We start from the raw sequence: 23,868 nt of genomic DNA on the forward strand, positions 1-23,868 counted from the left end.
AAGTTAACTGCTCAAGGGGGGGCCGTTTTTGGATAAAATTCAATCAGCTGTTACGTGTTATCCGCTGGTGCTATTTCAACAGAAGTTGCACTGGTGTGAAAAAAAATCATTTGTCTATAAGTTTGAAAAGTCATTATTTTAAAATTTTAAATGTTAAACTTGATATTTCAATTTTTGCAAAGGTACCCAAAAACGACAATTTTGATTTATCTTGCCGCTATTTAATTACCGTGCTAATCCGATTTCATGCAAAGTTCTAAATAACAAAGAGCTCGATCGAACGCACGAAGTGTGTGTGCGGTGTGCCGAATCATTGCATTGATAAAGATTTACTTACGACTTGCAAGCAAATCTTATTGTAAGCTACTCACTGATTCTAAAATAGTTACAATCAGAGTAATATTGTTACACGAATTTGAAAAAAAACAAAACTGCGTTTGTTGTCTTACATTTTTGTCCTAAACTAATGCATTCCCAAACTCATGGCCAGCTTCTAGTTTTAGGGAACCAAACTTCTCATAAGTAACAGCTTAGCCTGCTTGAATAGCTGTTTACATCTTCGTTTGTGTATTTTAGGTCTACAATTGAGTTCGTAGTATGAATATTTTTAGTAGAGAGAAGACAATTGAACATGTTGTTGAAATTATCTGAAATTTCTAAGTTCAAATTAGGTGCTTTTGAAATTGTGGATTTGTGTCAAGTCGCATCACAAATATCATGCAGGCCACATCATAAGTCATTTCGCTTACGAGTGTTTATAAACATGACTCATAAATTACATCCACAAACAATACAGCATTTACATCAACAAAGCTAAGTTCGAAGCTAAACTTTTTATTGAAGATTGTGTCAATCAATTTGAAAATACATTTTTAGTCCGCCAGCGTCGAAACAATGCAACAGCGAATTGATCAACATGCGTAAACAAAGGAAATGTGAAATACCCACAGTCAGCAAAGCTACATAAATTTAACGTTTACAAATGTTGAATCAATGTAAAAGGACTGGATTGCTGACTGGGTCGTCATTGTTTGAAACACAAAAAATACGCGTAAAGGCGACAACATCAGCAAGGCAGCGATTATGTTTCTGGCCAAAAAAAAATTAACTTTTGACTTCAAAGATAAAAATGATTATGACGAAGCTTCAAAGTTTGTCGTAAAAAATATTGCAGAGATACAATAAACATAATCAGATTGTGAGAAGACTTCCTAGATTCTTTCCAAACATTTGCAGGATTGCAAATTATTTTCTATAACTTTGTATTGCCAAAAAATGGCTTCTTTGTTGAAACAACGTGGCTACAATCTATAAAAAATTCTTAGGCCTACTACATTGAAGTAATAAAATTTTTTTTTGTAATTTTGCTGATGACGTTTTACAATATTTGAGAAGTAAAAAATAATAATGATGAATTATTTTACAAAACCGTGGTTTGCAAGCTCTTCACAAAAAATTGTTGGGGGAAAATTTACCATTAGACGTAAAACGTTTGTAAAAGAAAATTGTCGGTTTACGTATTTATAATGTTTATTGCGTTGTTCGAATTATAAACTGCCTGTATTGTCTACCTTTGTGGTTGCCGGCCAGCTTAGAGCAGCATGCAAACTACGCGTTTATGGTATTTGCATCGTGTTATGATTCTCGAAAATTTCCCACAAGGTCTTTATTTTCATCGTGATATTTTTGTGCCTTTTCTGTCCGAAACTTGAAGTCATTGTGCAGCACAATCCACATCGGTTTTTAGACTCAGTTTTCATTGAAAATAATTTGTGTGGTGCATCATTTTTAGTAGTGTCTTCCCCTAAGCTGTTACACAAACGGCCCAGAACCAGGTTGATTATTATGTATCTTACAGCCGTTGAGTGCCCGTTATTGTATGTGTGGAATTATTACTGTAGATGTCTGACCACATTCATGACAAAGTCGAGAAAATTCTGCTTTCGGGTCCTTGCCGTTATCTACTGTATTTTTGTTGATAAGTTTAGGCAGCATTTTTCCAAGATAAATGAAGACATCGGTATTGTTCGTCACCTAGATTTAGTTTTCTCAGCAGCATTGTTTATTCATTCTTTGATCCACTAGTTTGTCCCACTTTTGGTATAATCGGATCGTTTATAAATGGCGGGTCTTCACAATAGCCGACCTCTTATACATTGGCGCAACGTATTCAGATGTTGAATCAATGATGAAAAAAGCTGATTTGTTGTTTGTCTGATGTGACGCCTAGCTTTATGCCTCTTCTACATTACAAAATATTTAGTAATGTAGATGAGGCATTATCATCTTTATTTTGCGCTCTTTGGAACAACACACAGTGCGCTGTGAAACAAAAATGCAGGACATAACAACAAGTAGGCAACATAAAGCAGGGAAGGGACATGTAGCCATCGAGTTAGCTGCTACGTGTAGCCTAAATGGAGCCTATCTCATAATTTTGAGTGTATCTCACAATTACTGTTTGGTGTTTGCAAAAACGCCATTTCTTCGGCCTCTCCCAAAAGCATTTGCGGTGATACATTTCCTCAATTGCAAGTTTTGTCAATGAGAGCATTTCCATAGAACGTTTATTTCGAAACCAGGTTTTCGTGCATTTACCCAAGAGAAGATTTCTTATTGTAACGTTTTTTATTCGTCAATGAATATTATCTGCTTGAAACAACTGTTTTGAATAGTTGGTGGCCTACATAGCCTACTATTTTGATCGTGGATTGCTATTCTTCTTTGTAGAGCTGATAACGCAAAAAACGTTTGCTATTATTGTTTCTAATTAACTGCTTTGTGATCACTGGCTTTTCTTTTGTGGCATAAGAAATAACGCGCTTTGTATTATTGAGGTCAAACCAAACAAAGGAAAACAAGAGGATGTTTCTCTCTGCTCGCGCATATCGATGCACGAAGCAATTATGAGCTTATGGCTTGTTATCGCAATGTAATCCATTTCACGCTTTGCTGGAAGTGAGCTAGAAATAGCAAAAATTCACCAAAATCTTGAATTTACAAGAAAACTACACAACTTTTAGCATCAAATTTAATATCATCAGATCCGCCTGGCAATTTTAGGAAAAGTCAAGAAAAACCAAGTGCATGGCGTTACTGTGCTTCAAATAATCAAAGGAAATATGAGGGGGGGGCCAAATCTGGCCTCCCCTTGAGGAGCAAAGTGTTAATGCTCGATCACCTTACTTAATATTACATTGTTCACTCTCTGGAGTTAAACCTCGCATTAAAAATCTAGTCGCTAAGAAGCAGTGTCAACACAGACAAAAATGCAATTTTTTTGGTATGATACTTATTTAAAATTTAGGGGGGCGCGAGACACATGACCATTATTAAAGGGGGGCTTGATAGAAAAAAGGTTAAGAACCACTGAGATAGAGTAACGTACAGAAGGTTCTTGCTGCGCTAGGCTGTGTGGGTGCTTATCAAATTGATGCATGTTTGAAAATCACTGGATTTTCCAATGGACTGTGTTCACCGTGTTTTGTTATCGTGTTTTTTGCATTTTAAGAAACAGTTTTTTAAATATAGCAAAACGTAATAAATGTAAAACCATTTACTCCAGAGTTTTTGTCACAAGCTATTGAGTCTTATTCAAAATAAATGATGTTAATTTAAAATTAAACCTGAACAAAATCAATCGTTTAAAGACAAAGGGTTAGACAAGTGGAAATCGTAAAAGGTGACAATGCCAGGAGTCTGTTGCGCCTCTACATAGCTGCACTGACTGCTTCGTAAACACCTTTGTTATGATCTGCCACTGTCCCCCATGTGCCATCTTTAAGCCCCTTAAAAAAAGGTTTAATCTAAATTCAGACTTTTTGAAGGTTAATCTTTTTTCGTATTTTACTAATTTGCTCAAGCAATGCACATGTGGTTATGGGAAAGTTTCAGTCTGTGACATTTCTCACTTTAACTTGGTCTTAGTCCAACCAGACTGCACCTCAGTATGTGAGGTATTCTCAACTCTTCATAATGTTCGTTTATAACATACACCGACCTTCTACGCCTGCCTGAAGGGCGCTTTTATTTGCAACGAAATCGTCAACAATGTCGATGCAAGAAAGATGCGCAGAGTGATTAACTCATCAGATTAGTGCAGCAGTGCATCAGGTGTATAAATTTCAGAGCAAACATTACTTTAAAACAAGACTGACTGTCAGAATTAAAAAATCAAAATAAATTGAAAACAGCGTATCAGCAAGAAGTTTAGACATCATCTAGCGACACTGTTCAACTCTGGGAAGAGCGTTTGAAACGAACTGAAAGAACATTCCAAAATTTTGCAGAAAAAGAATTATGGTCAAAGTCTCATCTGCACTATTCTAACTTTGAAAATTTTCTAAACTTAAATAAAAACCGACAAGAATTGACTTGGATATGATTCGGGTGACGACGATGGCTGGTCTTCGCAGGAAAAACATCGTTTCGACCACGCCTTCTTGAGATACTCAGATGTACAGTTTGAGCAAATTAACTTCATGTTCACTTCAGAAGAGTGTAAACAGACCTCATGTGTACAGAAATCGATGGTTTGCAATTACATCAATCACATTTGATTCGTTTCATTCCAATCAAATTTAACCCCAATGAAAAGGGGTCGGGTTGGTATTTCACGATTGCGAAGCATTACAAAATGAAAAACACGATTAAAAATAATTACAACAGAAATAAAATTCATAAAAATACACTCAAGAACTGTTGACGTAAGCACTAAGCACCTTACTTCCGCAAAAGGATTTTAAAAAGCAACAATCGGTGGTTCCATTGTATGATATAGAACTGATATAGTCAGTACAGTAAGCATACATTTGCCTCCAATGCCACGGTTTGAGCAACCGCTAGGGAGGCACGCTCGTATTTAAAATAAGGCTTCTTCTTGCTTTACAAAAAGTGGACTTTTTAAAACCATAGTTTTGATAGAAGCTTTGTTTTTGATTTTTTTGCCACAATAAGTGGCATAATGAGCACCACAGAGTCAGCGAGTGTTGTGATTAAAATTAAGTTATGTCTTTCTAACAAATTAAAATACAGTGCACTACTATTTTATAAACTCAATACAATCTCAACTTTACCTCAAAAATTGCCCAGACAGCAATATTCGTCATTTTTACATTGATTCAACATCTGCAGACCTTATATCAACGTAAAAATGGCGAATTTTGCTGTCTGGGTGCTTCGATTTCTTCGCCAACCACCCTTAAGTAAATCCTGGGGTGGCAGGTAGAGTAGGTTGAACTTGTGAGCTGGCTTCCGAGAAGTGGGTAATTAAAAAGGCAAATAAATGAGCACCAAGTGAGAATACACGTCAGAAATATGAACAAAAAGCAAAGTACAAAAAAATAAAAACAAAAAAGCATCTTCATCCTTTAGCCAACAACAACATTTCCATAAGAACACCTTTAAGCTCAGGACCACTTCCCAGTAGGAAATCCAAGATTTGATGCAATTCGGCATTAAAGGAAGCTTTACACTTTGACACAAACAAACGATTAAGCAGCAGCAGTAGAACAAGTGTAAAGGCTCCAAGCGTTGGCAACAAAGCGCTTGAATTTTCAGCTGGAGTGGTAACATGCGTAATCACTAATCAAAGCAACACCCACGCCGCCCGTTGTGACGTCACGCCATCTCAGTCTTGTTCCCGTTTGCATCTCGGAGCGGCTTGAGTTGTTCATCCGCGCGATGGCGCTTTTGCTTTTTTCTATTTATGTGAATCTGTGAAGGGAAAGAAAAACTTAGGGATGACATGTTCTGGGCTGCAACCACTTTGAACCATGGTTCGATTTCCCATTGGAAAGGTGAACGGTTAGGTATTGACATATTATTAGGTTTGGTGGCGGTGTCTAATTATATTCATCAATACATTTGCCTTAGAATTAAATCTTTATGTGCACCTACGTGTCTCAAACCAGTAAGGTTTTCCACCTTTTGTTGGTTTTGTTAATTATTTTATTTCAACGATATCGTTTCTTCTGCATTCCGACAAAGAGACATAGCCTACATTAAATTGAATAAGCCTCACTGAGGTTTTGGTCTTTAAAGTGTACCCAAGGAACAATAGTAGTTTACATGACAAAGGGGTTCGCCTTTTCAACTTTCAAGCACGCGAAGTTGCCAAGGCTATGTAAGCAGGGCCTAACTAATACACTTCCTCAATTGCACTACAATAGTATAATGCCTTCGAACCTGTGAAACAGGGTTTACAAACGGAGAAAACTGAATTATAAAGCTTCGGTAGAGAGTTTGTTTTTTTGAATCATAGACAAGCAAAACAAAGTAACCTTAGCGGGTTTAACATTATGTTAACCATTTGGTTCAAAACTAAATTAAGTGATGATGAACTATGCAGCTTATTGTGATGTTGAATGTAGATAATGGTATCGGGCAGCCCTTCATAAAAACTAAGCCTGCTATAATGCTTTGTAAAATCGGTAGCAACCGGCCATAAGACACATCCGCCTCAATAGCTCAGTTGGGTAAGTACTCGACTTTGTGCAAGAAGAAAATCAAACAACCCTGGTTCGCTTCTCGGGGTGTGCGCTTGAGTAACGCATTTGAAGGATTGCTCTCCATTTAGCGGCACCTAATGTGGCAAGAGAGTGATGAGAAATATGTGGCAAGAGAGTGATGAGAAATTCAATGCAATGCAAGGAATGTGGAAAGTGGGTACATGCAAGATGTGCAAATGTCAAGAGAGCCGCAACAAGATTGGCGAAGTGTTTTGTTTGTGGGAAATGCAGTAAAGGAAGGAATGAAGTGGAAGGCCATGATGATGAGTTCTGCCATGGCATCGAAACAGTGACAGACTTCTGTTATCTGGGTGATCGGATAAATGGAAGTGGTGGATGTGAAGCAGCGGTGACAACAAGGGCAAGATGGGGCTGGGCAAAGTTCAGGGAATGTGGGGAAATGTTGTATGGCAGAAAATTTTCACTAAGGATGAAAGGAAAAGTATATCGGAGCTGTGTGCGGCCTGCAATGCTATATGGTAGCGAGACATGGGTATTGAGAGAGAGTGAACTGGCAATCCTGAGAAGAACGGAAAGGTCAATGGTGAGAGCAATGTGTGGGGTGAAAACGAGAAGGGAAAAAAGGACTGAAGAATTGTTGGATATGCTAGAGATGAGAGAGACCATAGACCAACTGGCAAGGGCAAATGGAGTAAGATGGTATGGACATGTGATAAGGAGGGAGGAAGGAAGTTTTCTTAGAAAGGCACTAGATCTAAAGGTGGATGGGAAGAGGAAACGCGGTCGTCTAAGAAGAACGTGGAAACAACAAGTGAAGGATGAGTTTAAAAAAGTCAGACTGAAGGAGGAAGATGCAAGGGACAGGGTGAAATGGAGAAAAGGGATTAAGACAATTGCTGCGCGGAAACAATCGGCCACCCCCACTAGTGGGGAACAAACCGACGATGGATTATGATGATGATGATGATAATGGATGGAATAATTCACAGACAACACGAGGAAACTTCACTCTGTCAAACTCGGTGTTCGGGCCAGCATCAGTGGTTTAAAGTCTTTACAAATATGCGAAACTGCCAGGAATAGGCTTTCTCAGTCCGAGGATAAAGATTTAAAACCAACCAACCTTGTAAGTGACTAGCAGCACAAGGACGAACGCGAAAACCACGCACGATGCCACCAGAACTTGCGTGATGACGTCACCGCCCGTTGCGTTGCTGCCATCGTGAGTTTTTAAGTTCTTCGGGGTCTTGGGTTCATCGCCAGTGGGTTGAATGGTCGCTTTGGGTGTGTTGAGTGATGCAGTACTGGTGTTAGGTGGGGGCTTTGTGGTGGTTGTAGGGGAGTGGCCATTTAAAATATCGGATATCATAGGAGGGATGTCACCTGCAAACAAAACAAGGAATTCACAACAATTTTATCTCTCTGGCTCTTCCACTTGCCTAAAACCGTTTTTACGACAAAATAACGATAAAACAGCAGCAATTTTATTTTCGAAAATACTGTTTCACAGCTACACCTTTTGAGTACATCATTGATGATGTTCATAACAACATTTTTGGTGTTCATATTGTCAAAAACTATAATTTGCATACCTATAAAAATAATCGAAAATTTGAAGAGTTTACTTGATTCTAAGTGTGAAAAGTTCTCTTTGATCTAGCCAGAAAATCAGTCCTTTTTAGGCTACATTGATTCAACGTCTGTAAACATTGAACCCATGTAAAAAGCACTGCTTTACTGGCTGAGAAGTTCTAAGGCTGCAAAAAGTTTAGAATATTGATGAATGACGTAACTGTTTAATGTTAGACACAGAAACAGGGATATCTAGAACAACTGTTCTAGATATCCCTGCACAGAAATGTTGAAAGTGTCATCGCACAATCATTGAAAGAACAGTTCAGTATTTCGTTAGCTCACGCTGTCACAGCCACGTATGAAAAACAAAACTTTCACAATGCTGAACGCTATCATCGTATGAGGAAATATGGAACACCAAGCACGTGCGCAATGTGACACCAGCATCGGTCCACTTCAGGGGTTTTCAACCGAAAATCATTCAGCCCTGAGGGGAAATCCCATCTATGTATGAAATAAGTTCACTAAAGATGGATCGGTAAACTTGCAACGCACTTTAAGGAGAGCTCTCCAATCAGCAGCACCTAGTGGGTAGAGTTGTTTGCAGTCAACAATTTTTCATAAAGTAAAACCTTTACTCAGCCGATCTCGGTGACCGGGGTTGCGTCAGTGATTCAACGCCTTTACAAGCCTGCAAAACTGCCACGATTAAGCTCCAAAAAGGCTTTCTCAGTCTGAAAACAAACACGGCACACACGACACTTTTCCTAAAAGTCGAACCTGGGTCATCGTGGCATATGACCATTTTGGCATTTTGATCAATGAACCATGACTCGCAGGAGCAATCATCCGTGACGCACTGCGCGTTCGGATAAGCGTCGCATGTCAAGTAGTCACATGGCTCCATGTCGCAGTTTCCGCAGTCTTCATCATCCTTTCCCCCTGCAAATAAAGTTTAAACATATCACATGTCGTTGGATCACTACCCCATTTGTTACATTGGGTCAAGTTATACTGGCCTCATCAGTCGGGAGAAGTCGGCCCAAGACTTAATTCTACACCACAGGACGTATACTGCACTAGAAATGTATTTTAAACTTTTATTTACACTCAGTTCGACTTATTTAAGTGTCCCCCTCGCTGTCTTCCCCCTCCCCCTCTGATGCTACGCTGTGGGTTTGAGGTCCAGATTGTTTTTAACGCTGGACCGCTTTAGAGATGAAACAAACACTGGTACATTGGCAGCACTAAATTGAAGCAATCCTGTGACACTGATTTCACAGTGGTAAAAACTTGCTGTGTTCAAAGCGTAAAACATTTTGCTATATTAAGCAAGTAACAAGGCCACTGAATATGCTTCTAAAATTTACTTTTGCATCTTAACAACATTTTCTAACTTGCAATCGATAGAAGTTAATATCTTAATCAATCAATGCGGTTAGGATTCCCTTCAAGTTGATTCATACATTATGCTGATTAATTGCGCACAGCCTGTCACAGACAACATGATTGTGAGTACAATGAACCACTTTCAAATTAGTAACGCATTCTATTGGTTTTTCGTTTCAATGTCGTCAAGGCAACTTTTTCCAGCTGAGGTTGTTTCTAATCTGCAGTGAGGAGTTCAGGTCTAATGTGTGAAAGATTCGCAAGTACACCGCTGACTGCTGATATGCCTCGTTGTTATGAGAACCATTATCAAACGACCTTCCAAAGTTCATATTCCAATCTCAGCTAGTAAGATCGGTCTTTTTTGCATTGATTTAACGTCTACAGAATTTAAAGCAATGTGAAAAAGATCAATGCTGCTAGCTGGGACCTAGCTCTGAACTACACTAGCGGGTGGAATCAATACCGAACCATCCTTGAAGAAGACCCCCATGTCAGTAAAGGTGGTTCCTAGTCCCAAATAGTATCACATTACGCTTTGCCATAAATCGCCAGTTTCGATCCTTCATTTTCTTTTTGAAAAATAAGGTTAGCTTCCAGTAAAATATATCTCACCTGGTGGTGGTAAGTCAAACGGTGGAAAGAAGGGTTTGCTCTGTGGGGTGGCTGGCAGGATGTCTGTGGGAGACACAATAATTCTTGTAAAAGAATATCAACATTATTTTGACGAAATAGATGAAAACTAGATTGTCGCGGTACAAGTACAGGACAATATACAACGTAAAGTTTAAAAATAACAAATTTATTTTTAAGAGATGCAAATTGATGACTTCAATCAAACTTTATGCTATTTCATGAATCGCCCAAGTATAAGTGATAAAGTGGACACTGGTGCATCTCAACCTCTGTCCTGGTGACTTGATCGTATTGGAGATGGAAAATTATACAAAGATCCTTCATTTAGGATACAACCAAACAAATAGTCTCAAGCAAATAAAATCAGCCAGGTTCTTTATACCGGCTGCCTGGGTATTACTTAGTCATACAAAATTTGCAGCCCCGGCGACCTCATTCCACGTATGTGGTACAACCACTGTTGCATAAACCAGAAGTGAAATGTTAAAATTAAATGCAAACGTGAAGGAAATAGTAGCATAGCTAGAGGCTTGTGCCACGAGTAAGTACACAAAGCATTATCCTCATCACCCATTCAGGCGTACCCAGATGCCATTAACGTTGTTCTTCCAAACGTCCCTCTGCCCTCGAAGCAGGGACAGCTTCTATGGTTAACTTCGAATGACATAAATGTAAACATAAACATTTATAGCACTGAAGTTGAAGACAGTATAGTTTTCGAAACGTTTGCTGAACATGAGTTTAGTAACTACATTTTGGACTCTGTTTTCTGCGACACATGACAGGACATGCAGAAAGCCTGGTCCGTACAATCGCTACTTACATGATCACTTCAACAAACAATGTTCATTATTTCGTCAAAATAAAGAAAAACAACCGTAATGGATGGCAACTACATTCGAAAAACTGAACATTTCATGCGCTATACGAAAAATTGCTCCCCAATAAAAGTTATATAGTCGTCGTTGGAAACAACAAGGCGTGGTAAACAAGACCACGTTGTAAAATTGCAGATCTTCCTAACAACTTATTCAAGTGACGAGATATGGATGGAACCATGTCTAAATGCATGACGTAGATAATGGCCGCCTTAGGAAAACATCGCCACCTTCACAAAGGCTTTGGTCGTTGGCACACAACCACTAAGTTGTGTGTTACGTCGTTTTAACGTTGAATTGATGTGAAATGTGTGACTCTCTTTAATTAAGTAGTTGAAGATCTCGAAACGTATCACTTTGTTATCATGGAAAGACCTGAAGTGTTCAGAGAGTTTCTGTGGCAATGCAAACGATTAGGCTCCAAGCAGCAAAAGTTGACATTACGAAGTTTTATGACGTTGACTTAGTGGCAAGAAACTGCCCCGCGACTTCACTTCACTTGTCAAGGAACCGAATCTGCCTCAGTTGTGAGTGCTTTTTAAACTATCACGGACTTGTCGTTTTCACGCTGTTTCAACGTCCAATGTCGTTGAAACGATGTAAAAACGGCAGGTTTGCTGGCTCGGTTAACTGAAATGGACGGAGCAAAGCGATAAGACAACATTTCACGCAACATATCTAAGCTTTATCACTCGTGGGACCTCAGAGCTTCAATCATTACAGTTCCTGTCTCCTATGCAACCCTACTGTGGAATGCCAAGGTCGCAAACTTAACGCTGCAACTTCCTGCATCAGTTTTGTAAATTTAAGGATGCCGCGGATACATTTTAAAACTCGTCATAACACACAAAGCTGTACGGCCTCATTTAAATTTATTCGATGACATTTCGATGAATTATCAGCATCCAACAATAAAGAGTTAGTGCAGAAAGTTAAGAAAGTGTTATTCCGTTTCATGATTTCTATTCGTTGTCGACAACACACTCTTATAACCAGTTTGGTGACAAATTAGGCAGAACGTCACCTGCTTGAGTTGTTTCTTTGCAGCACACGGACATGGAATGACCAGGAACGCTGGTGCATATGTACTCGCGGGGGCAAGTGAGTGTGTTGACGTCACAGACGATAGGGTTGTCATGGTGACGAAGCAGTGACTCTTGGCACAATGTGGTCAAGTCTGCAAGAAAAAGCGTTCATGTGTGAACGTCTATAGTTCAAAAGCGCTCGCTTGGCGGACGGTGAACAAACCCACAGAGTGTTTGTTGCTTTTATTTTATCTTACCTCTAAGGAATGTGTCGGCCAATACAAGTCAAGCAAACAACAGTCTAAATCTGGAATAGGAACTTTCTCTATAAGCGAACAAGTAAATACTTTTGTTCAGAGATGAAATCACCGGAGTCACCTTTCAGCCAATGTAGTGAAGATGTTTATGTTATTTTGACGTTATGTGCTTAAATTTTTTTTTTCTTTTAAAGCGATAGTTAATAAAGTGCAGCATAGTTGCTAAACAACAACACCATACCCTGATATTTAGCTGCATCAAATACTACTCTGCTGTGACATTTAATTGCAGTCACCCAACTAAAATTGGCGGGTACACCTCACAATCCTGCGCCAAACCTCCTTGTCACCAAGGCAACAACACTGAAGGGCGGTTGGTTGGCAATGTTTGTAATCAGTCGTCATAATGCTGACATGTTTGTTATAATCAATCAGAGGCATGTAGGCGGCCAATGGCAAGGATTAATATAATGACAACTGTTGCGACGTATCATCTCAGACGGCAAAATCCGTCATTTTTACATTGATTCAATCAATAAATCAGCAAATTAAATTAGTGAGAATCGTGATGATGATCGTATGTTAGATCAACTTTTGATCAATGTCTATTACAATTTTACATCATAAGCAAGGTAATTTTACAAGACTTTTTTTTCAGAAGTCACAGAAACAGCTGCTCGTTGGTTAAAATTCAACAAAGAATAGAACGATGTGGTGAATTTACCAACACAAGATGGTAACTTCGGACACGGTCCAGACATGCAAGGGTAGGCTTCGAAGACGCATTCGCTTGGTGACGCACATTCGATATCCTGGAAAAGAAATAAGAGTGGATGAAAAAATGGGGACCGTTGTGGGTCTTCAAAGTACGTAGACGGAAAGTCTATGAAGATATTGACAAAATCGGAAAAGAAAACTATTCAAAATATAAGACCAGCCACTGGCAGTAGTTCCCCAGTTGCTGGGCATGGTTGGCTTGCAACAAACACAGACACATAAGTATTAAGTAATGGGGGATTCTGCCTGCCGCCGGAACAAAGATGAGCAGTTTGAGCACCACAAATACAAGTAGCGAGGCATAGAAGGGTGACACAGTTGTCCATCGATCATCACTGTCTAGAACCCGAGTCATCAAAAACAAAATCAAATTTTTTTTTAGGGCTGTGGGCTCCCTATCAATTTTTTTAAAACTTTGATCTTGCAACAGTTCTTTCTAGCTCTGTAGCCTTGGTTCATTTTTACAACTTGGAGTCCAAGACAATTTCTCTTTTCTGCGGCCACCAGTGTCCGCACTACCAGGTGGCATCTTAAGCAGAGGAGGGATAGAGGGTAACACCTTTCCACCAAGTAGATGTGGTGGTAGCTGATCAATATTTTCCAACATTCAAGCGTGATGACTGTTAAACACAAGTATGAGTCTTTCGTGTTCTTCTTGACAATAGCTATGTTCAGTGTTTTTTTTAAGGCGTTTTGGAGGACCGAAACGGTCCCCCAAATTTCTCCAGCGGTTTCCCAAAGTTTGGGCTTGCAACTACAGTAGAAAAGTAATGGTTGTTTCTCGCTATGTCTTGTCGATAATACGAATATAGCCTACGATCAATAGTTCACGTCCGGAAAAAAGAATAAGTGGAGGTACAGCTAACAGCTGAATCAAAGAGTTATTCATAAAAGAAGTGCACCTTCGATACTCGTCAATGTTTATTTCTGATTTATGGCGCATAATGATCAGTTTTTACGTGTGGAAACATAAAAAGCAGAGGCCAACAAGCACACTTTGTTTGATTGTTTTGTTGCATGAGACATGGACTTCTAAATAGTAGCACCTGGACTGGACACGCAGTGGCCAACATGTGGCCAAACAGTTGGTACAACAGTTGGCCAACAGGGTTAGTTACTTGGCTGTTGGCCCACTGTTGGTCAACCGTTGTACCAACTGTTTGGCCTCATGTTGGTCACTGCGTGTCCAGTCCAGGTGCTACTATTTAGAAGTCCATGCATGAGATAGAACCTGAAAAATTTGTTCTGTGATTGTGCACTGCCAGTAGCCTAATAAATAATTCGTTTAAGCAAATATGGCTATTTTTTGGTATTTAAATGAAACACTTGCGGTCTCTTAAAACTACTTAGCGGTCACCCAAACCAAACCTTAAAAAAAAACCTGGCTATGTTACACTATGCTGTAATATAGAGGGTTTAACAAATAATAACTACTATAGAAGAAATACAGCCAGAAATACTATTCGAATTGTAATAATCACAAATGTATTATTGTACAGTATTGCCATCAACACAAAGCACATGACTCATGCATTCCAGTGGATTCGTGAAACAAAGATGGGTTTATTACATGGAGTTATTTCTCAGCTGATTGTTGTCCTGTACTCCTGTCCCACCCAGCAAATAAGTCCTTTTTACATTGATTCAAAGTTAACAGACGTTGAATCAACATCGAAATTGACCGATTTGTTAACGGGATAGAGTATCGCATTTTTGCGGACATTAGATGTTGATTACACATATGACCAGTAAACTCTGTACGTTGCCCACACGAAGAATATACCCGTTAAAGTAGACAGCTAACGAGTTTAACCTTTGCATGAATGTCAAGTGGCGGTCAATAAACGCATACGCGACTGATGATGCTTGCTAGGACGACAGTCTGAACAATAATCTTCATTTGTTTACAAGGGACTGGCGACCAGAGAAACAGGCTGTTTTGAAACTTCGACACGTAGATTCTAAGAGAAGATCTCCCATACACGATCGGATGAATGTAAACGGAATGCGCCTACAAAGAGCTCATTACATACACCGGTGACTTCACACCAATAGCAGTTTATTAATGAGTTTAGGTTTCAAAGGAAGCGAAAAATAATTCATATGCGATTAAATTACAAATACATCATCAGGTGACAAGAATCAGGCCCCGTTGGCCGCGTGTTTGGAAATGATCGAGCAAAAAGGGTTTCAAAACTTCGTTTTAAGCTGTAATAAAAATTATAAATAACAATGAATTGGGATTCTGATCGACGCTTTATCCTGCAAATGTGATCATTGTTAGGCTATGCCTGATGAGGACACAGCGATGTGTTGAAAACGTTTAAAAGCTTTTCACATCCCTTTACATCGGAATGGCCCGATTCGGTGAGTCCGATTCGGTGAGTCCGATTCGGTGAGTCCGATTCGGTGAGTCCGATTCGGTGAGTCCGATCTCTTAACGGGGGATTTTTTCAATTTTTTTTTTTAATTATCGGGTACCGTGGCCTAATTATCATTGCCGTTTTAGGGTTAGGGGTTAGGAGTTAGGGGTTAGAGGTTAGGAACTCACCGAATCGGACTCACCGAATAGTAGCAGACCCTCCTTTACATATATTCTTTTAAAACTGTCAAGAAAAAGTTCTACGCTAGATAAGGTTCAATATCAGATAACAATCATTAGAAGAAAACTTATTCAAATAGAAAAAAAACAATATTCTATTTTAATAAGCTTTTGCACTTGATAATTGTCTTCTACCATGAAACCTTAGGTAGCGCAGAACTTTTCTGTGTCAGTTTTTGCTGTAAATGCTTTTGGTTCTGATTGCTGCATTGAGCACTTTATTTGCAACTGCTGCATTTATCTCTGCAATATATACTGTATAAAATATAGATGATAATATGAGATAAAAAATTACCATGGTTGTGAGAAATAACTTTTAAAACGTTTTCCCTGACTGATCTAGCTGTCAGTTGGTAATCGAGGTTTGAACGATCTTATCAGGCAAGATCAAGTGCAGCAACCTTGCCGATAAGATCAAGTAATGAGATAGTTTTACCAAATTAATGCATGAAGTTATTTTAATGTGTGTCTGGCAAACAACTTGGGTTAGTGATAATAATTCATCTTCAATAATACATCGATCCAACGTTGTTTTATGTCTTTTTAACGTTTAAAAAATCAAAACCTTGTCTAAGAAAAAACATGTGATGACCCATTACCAATTCAAGCCAGTAAACTAATCTACTTTTACATTTATTCAACGTTTACATAGGTTGGATCGTTGCATAAAAGACTAATTTGTTGGCAAGGTTGCTTTCAAAATTGAAAAGCTATTTTCTCTGAAACTAAGTTTGTGAAAAAATATTTTCGGACAAGAAACGCATTTTATTAGAAAACCCAAAGGTTAAGAAAAGTTTTTCGCCATAACGAAACCACATTACAAGGTCAACAACTTGAAGTAATTGCGTTAGTTCAACTATCTTTAATGTTAAGTCAACAGAAAAATCGTACCAAAGACGCGCTCTAATCCCAGGTAACAAATCGATCCTTTTTATATTGATTCGACGTCTGCAAACGTCAAATCCATGCAACAAGTATCAATTTTGTGAGCTGGCTTGCAATGCCTCAGGACAGCAAACACGACGGCTGTGCAGGGCAAGTCGAAGATTATAAACTACTTCGATTTCTTGTACATGATTCATCCTGTTTACACTGAGAACATTAATTAGGCCTGGGACAACATCAACTGTGTATCTACTTATGTTTGCTATTCCAGACAGCAAATCAGTCGTTTTTACGTTGACTCAACCTCAGCAGACGTTGAATCATTGTAAAATACGACTGGTTTGATGTCTGAGTAGTTGCACTGCGACCTCGCGATGCTTCTCATTGACTTTTAGGAAAAGGGCTTTTTGCAAAGTGTTACCGTGCGTAAAAAAATTAAAATGGCATTTCATAAGGTGGAAAATAAACCAAACGTTCGCTGCAATCAGTGTATTGTCATCAATTTAACAAGTTTACCCGAAACACTTAACAGAAATACACAGCCAAAGTTGACGCCTTTTTTTGAGGGGTTACTTCTGAAATTGTTCACTCCGTCCAACCAACTACCTGTCATACACACGCGCGTGTCAGTCGACAAGTTGAAATAGGGAAGCTATTTGTGGCAAGGTATTCCGTTCATATGCTGGGTTCCCGCGGGCAAATGCTGCCATAGCGTGTCAGTTCAACGTTCAACAACATTGAAGTGATGTGAAAGTAAAACTTTTCTGATTGAAGTGATCTTTCGCGGGTAAAGGTCAAATACATCCAACCGAATAAAAAAAGCCATCAGTAACGCAATGGAAAACTAGAATGTGACTTCAAACCAAAGTTATTCATTACTCACATACCATCTCATTCATGCTGAGGCTACCAAACTTACTGATGCCATTTTACATCGTTTTATAATGTCACTCTTTATTTTTTTCATACTGCTTTTTAAGTTAAAAACTTATCAAACAAAATTGCATAATTTTAAGTAATATGACACGGAGACAATAAATAATATTATTATTGACCATTGCAATCAGCGATTTGTCTATTTTCTACACGAAAAGTGAACAAAACATAATTGAAAAATATTTAGTTAGAAAACCCAGTTTTGAGATTATTTTAGTATCGTATTGCAGCAAATTAATGCACAAAGCATCAAATTTATATTTTCTTGGCACCAAGCTTCAGGTAATCTAATGACATAACAACACAACAAATCGGTATCTCAAGAAGTGCTGCAGGCGATAACTGGAAACTCGATACATTCTAGGCATGCGCTAGCTAGTTCTGCATACTTGATTTACACAGGGTGTTTGCTTTGAAAATATCTCAGGAATACTTTGAACTTCAAAGAGGGGACTCGAATTTTTCAAGGTTTTGTTTCAATGCTAATGCTATAAAAAGATTTCTGTGCAAAATACAACCCCAGTAGGCTACAGTGGAAATACCCAGGGTTTTCAAAATGTCAGTCAGTGAAATGCAAAACAACATCTACTAGACTGCCATGTAAGCATTAGCACCAAACCAATTAAGATAATTGATTTCAGTGAAAAATAAATGCAGGGGGGGGGTCATTGAATGATGTAAGCCAAAAGCAGTTGAATGTAATAGAAAAAGATGACAAAACTGATACGCTGGGCAATATGCACATAAGCTGAGTGTCACATTTTGTTCAAATTAGAACATTGCTCAAAAACTGTGGAGCCAAATAAAAAATTGGTAAAGAAAATAAAGCTTAAAAAGCTTCCATTCAAACCAGCCAGAGTAGTACTTTTATCCAACAGCTCTCGTACTCAGCAAGTTTGAAATTTAATAAAGCCTCACCACAATAAAAGTATTTCCCAAAGGAAGATATGTTTCTTTATAGGACTTCTTTTCTCTTTAATAAGCGATCAAAGTAGGTATGTTATTAAGACGCTAGGTGGGGAACATAAAGACGTTTGAAAGAAATTAAAGAAGGACCAGTTCCCTGAGGTATTATCCAGTTCAAGTGCACGACTTTGCACACCCATCTATGACATTCGCCAACATTGTATCTACCCTTAACTGCATCATGAAAAATATTAAGTTCTCAACTATACTGTTGTAACCTCACAAGCTACTTGTTGCTTTTTTGTTGCATGATCTAGGGTTTTATTGTGTATACCAGAATAAATCAATCCATTTACATCCACTTGTAGAATATGCATTTGACAACCTTGGCCCTAAGAGTGGCATTGTGCAGTGTGCACTTGTGCAGTACCTAGGATAAAAAATCTCTTCTATCACCATTTAAAAACGTTTTTAACAAAAAAAAAACAGTATCATTGCCAGCGGAATGGCCCGTTTCGGCGAGTCCGATTCGGCGAGTCCGATTCGACTAGTCCGATTCGACGAGTTCCCTATTCGGCGAGAGCCTTTTTCGGCGAGTGCCCTATTCGGCGAGTTTTTGAAATTTTTAAAAGGAAATTATCGGGTACCGTAGCCTAATTACAATTGCCGTTTTTACATCGTTTTAACGTCGCTAAACGTTGAAATCGTGCAGAAAGGAATAAAAAGAAAATGTTAGAACTATTAAATTAAAATTCGTCATGTCAGTTCAGTTGTTTTTATTTTTGACCATCATATCAAAAACAATACACGTCAACATAGCAAAGGTAGAAGCGACAAAACGCAAGCGTTAAAACGTGCTTGAATTCGTCATGTCAGTTCAGTTGTTTTTATTTCTGATCATGATATCAAAAACAATTCACGTCAACATAGCAAAGGTGTAGAAAAAGGTAGAAGCGACAAAACGCGAACGTTAAAACGTGCTTGTGACCGAAGTAAGTTACTGAGTTGAAAGAAATTTGGCAAGGTTGCATCACCTTCAGAAAAATTTAAGATATGAAGGAAAAAATAAAACGAAGAAAATGTTACAAAAAAAATAATGTTTATGTCTATAAGTTAGTACTTTTGAATAGTTAAAATCATAGGCGCCTAACTATTTTTTTGGCCGTGGGGGCGAAAGCGTGTTTCATCAGCAGCAAGGTAATTTCAGCGAAATGTCACGCAGATGGATGACGTAATTATGTCGTCACACTAGGATTGCTTTTATTGCCACACTCGGAGTTATCGCTACGTTCGACCTACCGTTAATGATTATAAACAAAGCTCGACCAAAACACATGCTATGCGTCTGCGTTGGCTAGCGGTTGATGGACTGCAACTCTTTAAGCTAAGCACAACATAAAGTTTAGCAACGAACTAGATTTATTAGCATGAAACAAGAGACGAAAAGGTTTACTAAAAGGTATGTATATTATACTGTAAATGGAATGAAAATACTAACTTGATCATATGCTTGAAAATATACCTGTTGAAAGCAAAATCATTCATGTTTACATCAATTCAACAGCACGTCACCTTTAATAAATTTAAAAGTTGCTGACATCCGTAAACAGCCCTTGAAAAATAGTTACAGAGAGACGTTTGATTAAGTTTTCGACTTGACATTGCTCCCTTTTCACTACAATATCGCAACTTATGGCTGACCAGCTTTCAAGTTTCAATTCGCTGTAATACGCCCGTTTTCGTGTTGCAGATGAAACAAAAGATGCGCATATTCCCCGCCTTTGATCGGGTTTCTATGGCAACGGTCGTGTGTGCGCCATGCAGTTTGCGCGAGTCCGTTGTTGTGTTGACTACGCCGCTTGTGCGACTGTGGGCAGTAAGGTTTGTACCAGCCCTTGTTACGTTGGTTAGTGGTAACCTCGGGCCGAGACTTCAAGTTCATTTTCACAGCAACCGATTCACTGCCGCGACAATTCTCTGCAGAGGTTTCGACTTTCGAAAGCGACAGCGAGGCTGTTTGCAAGCGCATTAAGTTAAACGCACGCTGCGTCAACGTAGCAAATTATGTTGTTTTTGGGTGCATTCAACATCTGATGACATTGAATCGACGCAAAATGGTAGATTTTTGCTATGTCACAGGCAGCAAAACCTGTCATTTTTACATTGATTTAACGTCTGCAGACGTTAAATCAATGTAAAAATGACAGATTTTTTTGTCTGGGGTGGGATTGTAGCATCGCTACTCGTTCTAGTGATTATTTACTGCGAAGCTGTTGCGGTTTGCATTTAAAAATGTTTTTCTGCTGCCGATCGCTAGTTCATCTATTGTTTTATGTATCAATGCCGCATAAAAAGTTGCTCCCACGCGGAAATATGCGTGGGGGCCTGGCCCCCACGGCTTAGGCGCCTATGGTTAAAATGATTAGTTTGGATCAACAAATGTGTGACCTACACTCCTACAGCTTAGATTGAAAGGAAATTATCGGGTAGGCTACCGTAGCCTAGTTATCCCGACCAGCAAAAATTTGTTCCAAGAACCCAGTTAGCCTAACAGTTCATTTTTACATTGTAGTAACAGAATGAAAAGGCTAACCAAATGTGTGGCCTATCGTTTTAACGTCGCTAAACGTTGAAATCGTGTAGAAAAGGGTGCTTTTGCTGACTAGGATACGTTGAAACTGAGAAACATTCACAGAAGCCCTACGATACGTTGCATTTTTAAGATAATGTATTCAGACGTTGAATCAATGTACAAATGAAATGTTATGCTAAATGGGTTCTTGGAACAAATCGTAGGGCTTCTGTGAATGTTTCTCAGTTTCAAAGTATCCTAGTCAGCAAAAGCTCCCTTTTCTACACAATTTCAACGTTTAGCGACGTTAACACGATAGGCCACACATTTGTTTAGCTATTTCATTCTGTTACTACAATGTAAAAATGAACTGTGTTCTTGGAACAAATTTTTGCTGGTCGGGATAACTAGGCTACGGTACCCGATAATTTCCTTTCAATCCAAGCTGTAGGCCACACATTTGTTGGTCCAAACTAATCATTTTAACTATTCAAAAGTACTAACTTATAGACATAAACATGATCTATTTTTTTTTTTTTTTGGAACATTTTCTTTGTTTTATTTTCCTTTCATATCTTAAATTTTTCTGAAAGTGTTGCGACCGTGCCAAATTTCTTTCAACTCAATAACTTACTTCGGTCACAAGCACGTTTTAACGTTCGCGTTTTGTCGCTTCTACCTTTTTCTACACCTTTGCTATGTTGACGTGTATTGTTTTTGATATCATGATCAGAAAGAAAAACAACTGAACTGACATGACGAATTCAAGCACGTTTAAACGTTCGCGTTTTGTCGCTTCTACCTTTGCTATGTTGACGTGTATTGTTTTTCATATGATGGTCAGAAATAAAAACAACTGAACTGACATGACGAATTTTAATTTAATAGTTCAAAAATTTTCTTTTTATTCCTTTCTCTACGATTTCAACGTTTAGCGACGTTAAAACGATGTAAAAACGGCAATTATAATTAAGCTACGGTACCCGATAATTTCCTTTCAAAAATTTCAAAAACTCGCCGAATAGGGCACTCGCCGAAAAGGGCTCTTGCCGAATAGGGAACTCGCCGAATCGGACTAGTCGAATCGGACTCGCCGAATCGGACTCGCCGAATAGTAGCAGACCCCATTGCCAGATACACTTACATCGCAGGTTGGAGCACAGGAACATGTGGAGCAATTCATGTACCCCTCGTTGCATTCATTAGCACATGAACTGCATTTTAGACCATGCACAGAATATATGGAGAGACAAACTGCAAAACAACATAATTGTGAGGCTGAAGTTGATTTTTCTCACATGATCACAACTGAAGCAATCATACCTGGTGGAATTATTTCACAAAACTTGATATCACTATTTTTGTAATAAATAATTTTGTGGCAAACTGAAAAGCAAAACTTGACAGTATATGTAATTAAAATTAATCAACAGAAGTGAAGTTTAAATCATGGAAGGTCAAAAACAAAAATACTTCACAGTCTTGAGTTTGACTGCAACATGTCTCCACCCATGCATGAAACCAGCAACTTATTTTTACAAATTCAATCGAAACTTAATTGGATGTTACAAATTTATATGTGAGCTTTGTATTGTATCATATTTGGCAGAAACACTGTTAAGTAATCTGGTGCTTTTCAAATGGTTTTGTTATATTGAACAAGGGTATTGCAAGAGGCAGTCAATATGTAGTATGATTTGGTTACAAGTAAACATGTAGCAGATCTCATAGAACAACTGATAATATTCTTGTGTTTGCTACTTACCAGTGACATAAAACAGTAGCATTGCCTCTATGCTTTAACCCATGACATCTATCACATAATCAAGTAACATTAATGCTGAAATACAAATCATTAAAATCAATTCATAAACTATGTTAGAAAAGACACTTAATCATTTCATAACAACCACTAAGCTCTCTGCTTCAGAGACTTTAAGATAAAAGCTTAGAGTAATATAATATATCCATTATCCAAGATTCATTTTCTTTAAAAATGATTGATATACAATTATACATTTTAATAAACGTTTAGAAAACAGGAGAAAAACTACTTTGTATTGCTTCTGTTTTTCCAACTGTTTTGTGGATTTATATGCCACTTGTACAGATATATGGGCCTGGATACTAGGAATTATGGCCAATAAAGTAATAGGTTACTTTAATTTTAGAATAAAGCAATTGCACATTATTGTATTTCCAACACAGCATAACATTCATAAAAATCCATTTCACTCATTCACTAATGCTGTTATGCCAGCGTGACCACTCCGCCTGAAATTGCAAACCTTTTCTGAATTCTTCATGGAGTGACAGAATTGAATAATTAATTATATATCCATAATCCATATTCTATTTGAATAAGAACCTACTGATGATCCTCCTTTAGGTGAAACAGGCTGCCAAGGGTTTAGATAGTAATAAGTTAATAACTATATTTGATTTAATTCACTCTGCTTTGCTTGGCATTGAGAACTTTTTGTAGTGTTAATAGTTTTCATTGTTTAATTAATTATACATGTATATTGTATATACAGGGTGACCCAAAAAAAACGGGCCCCAACTCTAACTAGGTCCCGTTTCTTAGTGTTTTGTCGGAATGAAATGAAACTTTGGTTATAACTAGTTTATTATGTTCAAAACATCACATCAAAATATTAGGGTCTTTGGCCTTTTTTTCTTTGTTCTACAGCATGTGTTCTAGATGGCCTCCATTTACCTCCGTGCATTTGTTGAGGCGCAGCACGAAGTTGTCCATGACGTTCTAACAAACTGACTTGGGAATGGCTCTCATGTCCTCCCTGATGGCTTCCTTGAGTTCCGTGATGGTGCTGGGTTTCCCTGCGTACACTCTGTCCTTAAGATAGCCCCAAAGGAAAAAATCTGGGGGGCTTAGGTCCGGGCTATGGGGTGCCCACTCAAAATCAGTCTTGAGACTGATCACTCGGCCTCCGAAGTTC

The 23,868-nt window shown here is 38.4% G+C and overlaps 1 protein-coding gene across 1 annotated transcript; it reads right to left on the reverse strand.

The window, feature by feature from the left end:
* Positions 1–4,001: 4,001 nt before the first annotated feature.
* LOC145784804 (uncharacterized) lies at positions 4,002–23,219 on the reverse strand. Its single transcript, XM_082596648.1, has 9 exons — positions 23,197–23,219; positions 22,674–22,748; positions 22,053–22,162; positions 12,955–13,042; positions 11,973–12,125; positions 10,050–10,112; positions 8,826–8,987; positions 7,594–7,853; positions 4,002–5,715 (listed from the first exon to the last, which is right to left on the reverse strand). The coding sequence occupies exons 2-9, from the start codon at positions 22,693–22,695 to the stop codon at positions 5,620–5,622; spliced, it is 954 nt and encodes a 317-aa protein (XP_082452774.1). The 5' UTR covers positions 22,696–22,748; positions 23,197–23,219; the 3' UTR covers positions 4,002–5,619.
* Positions 23,220–23,868: the final 649 nt, after the last annotated feature.

The sequence above is a fragment of the Aplidium turbinatum genome, chromosome 15 (genome assembly GCF_918807975.1).
Source record: "Aplidium turbinatum chromosome 15, kaAplTurb1.1, whole genome shotgun sequence".
In the NCBI taxonomy this organism is placed as follows: domain Eukaryota; kingdom Metazoa; phylum Chordata; class Ascidiacea; order Aplousobranchia; family Polyclinidae; genus Aplidium; species Aplidium turbinatum.

Coding starts and splice junctions, on each gene's coding strand:
- LOC145784804 (XM_082596648.1), bottom strand. CDS start 22,695: ATGCTACTGTTTTATGTCACTG. Junction 22,163..22,673: donor GCTACTGTTTTATGTCACTG/GTAAGTAGCAAA, acceptor GTTGTTTTGCAG/TTTGTCTCTCCATATATTCT. Junction 10,113..11,972: donor CAAAGAAACAACTCAAGCAG/GTGACGTTCTGC, acceptor TGTCTCCCACAG/ACATCCTGCCAGCCACCCCA.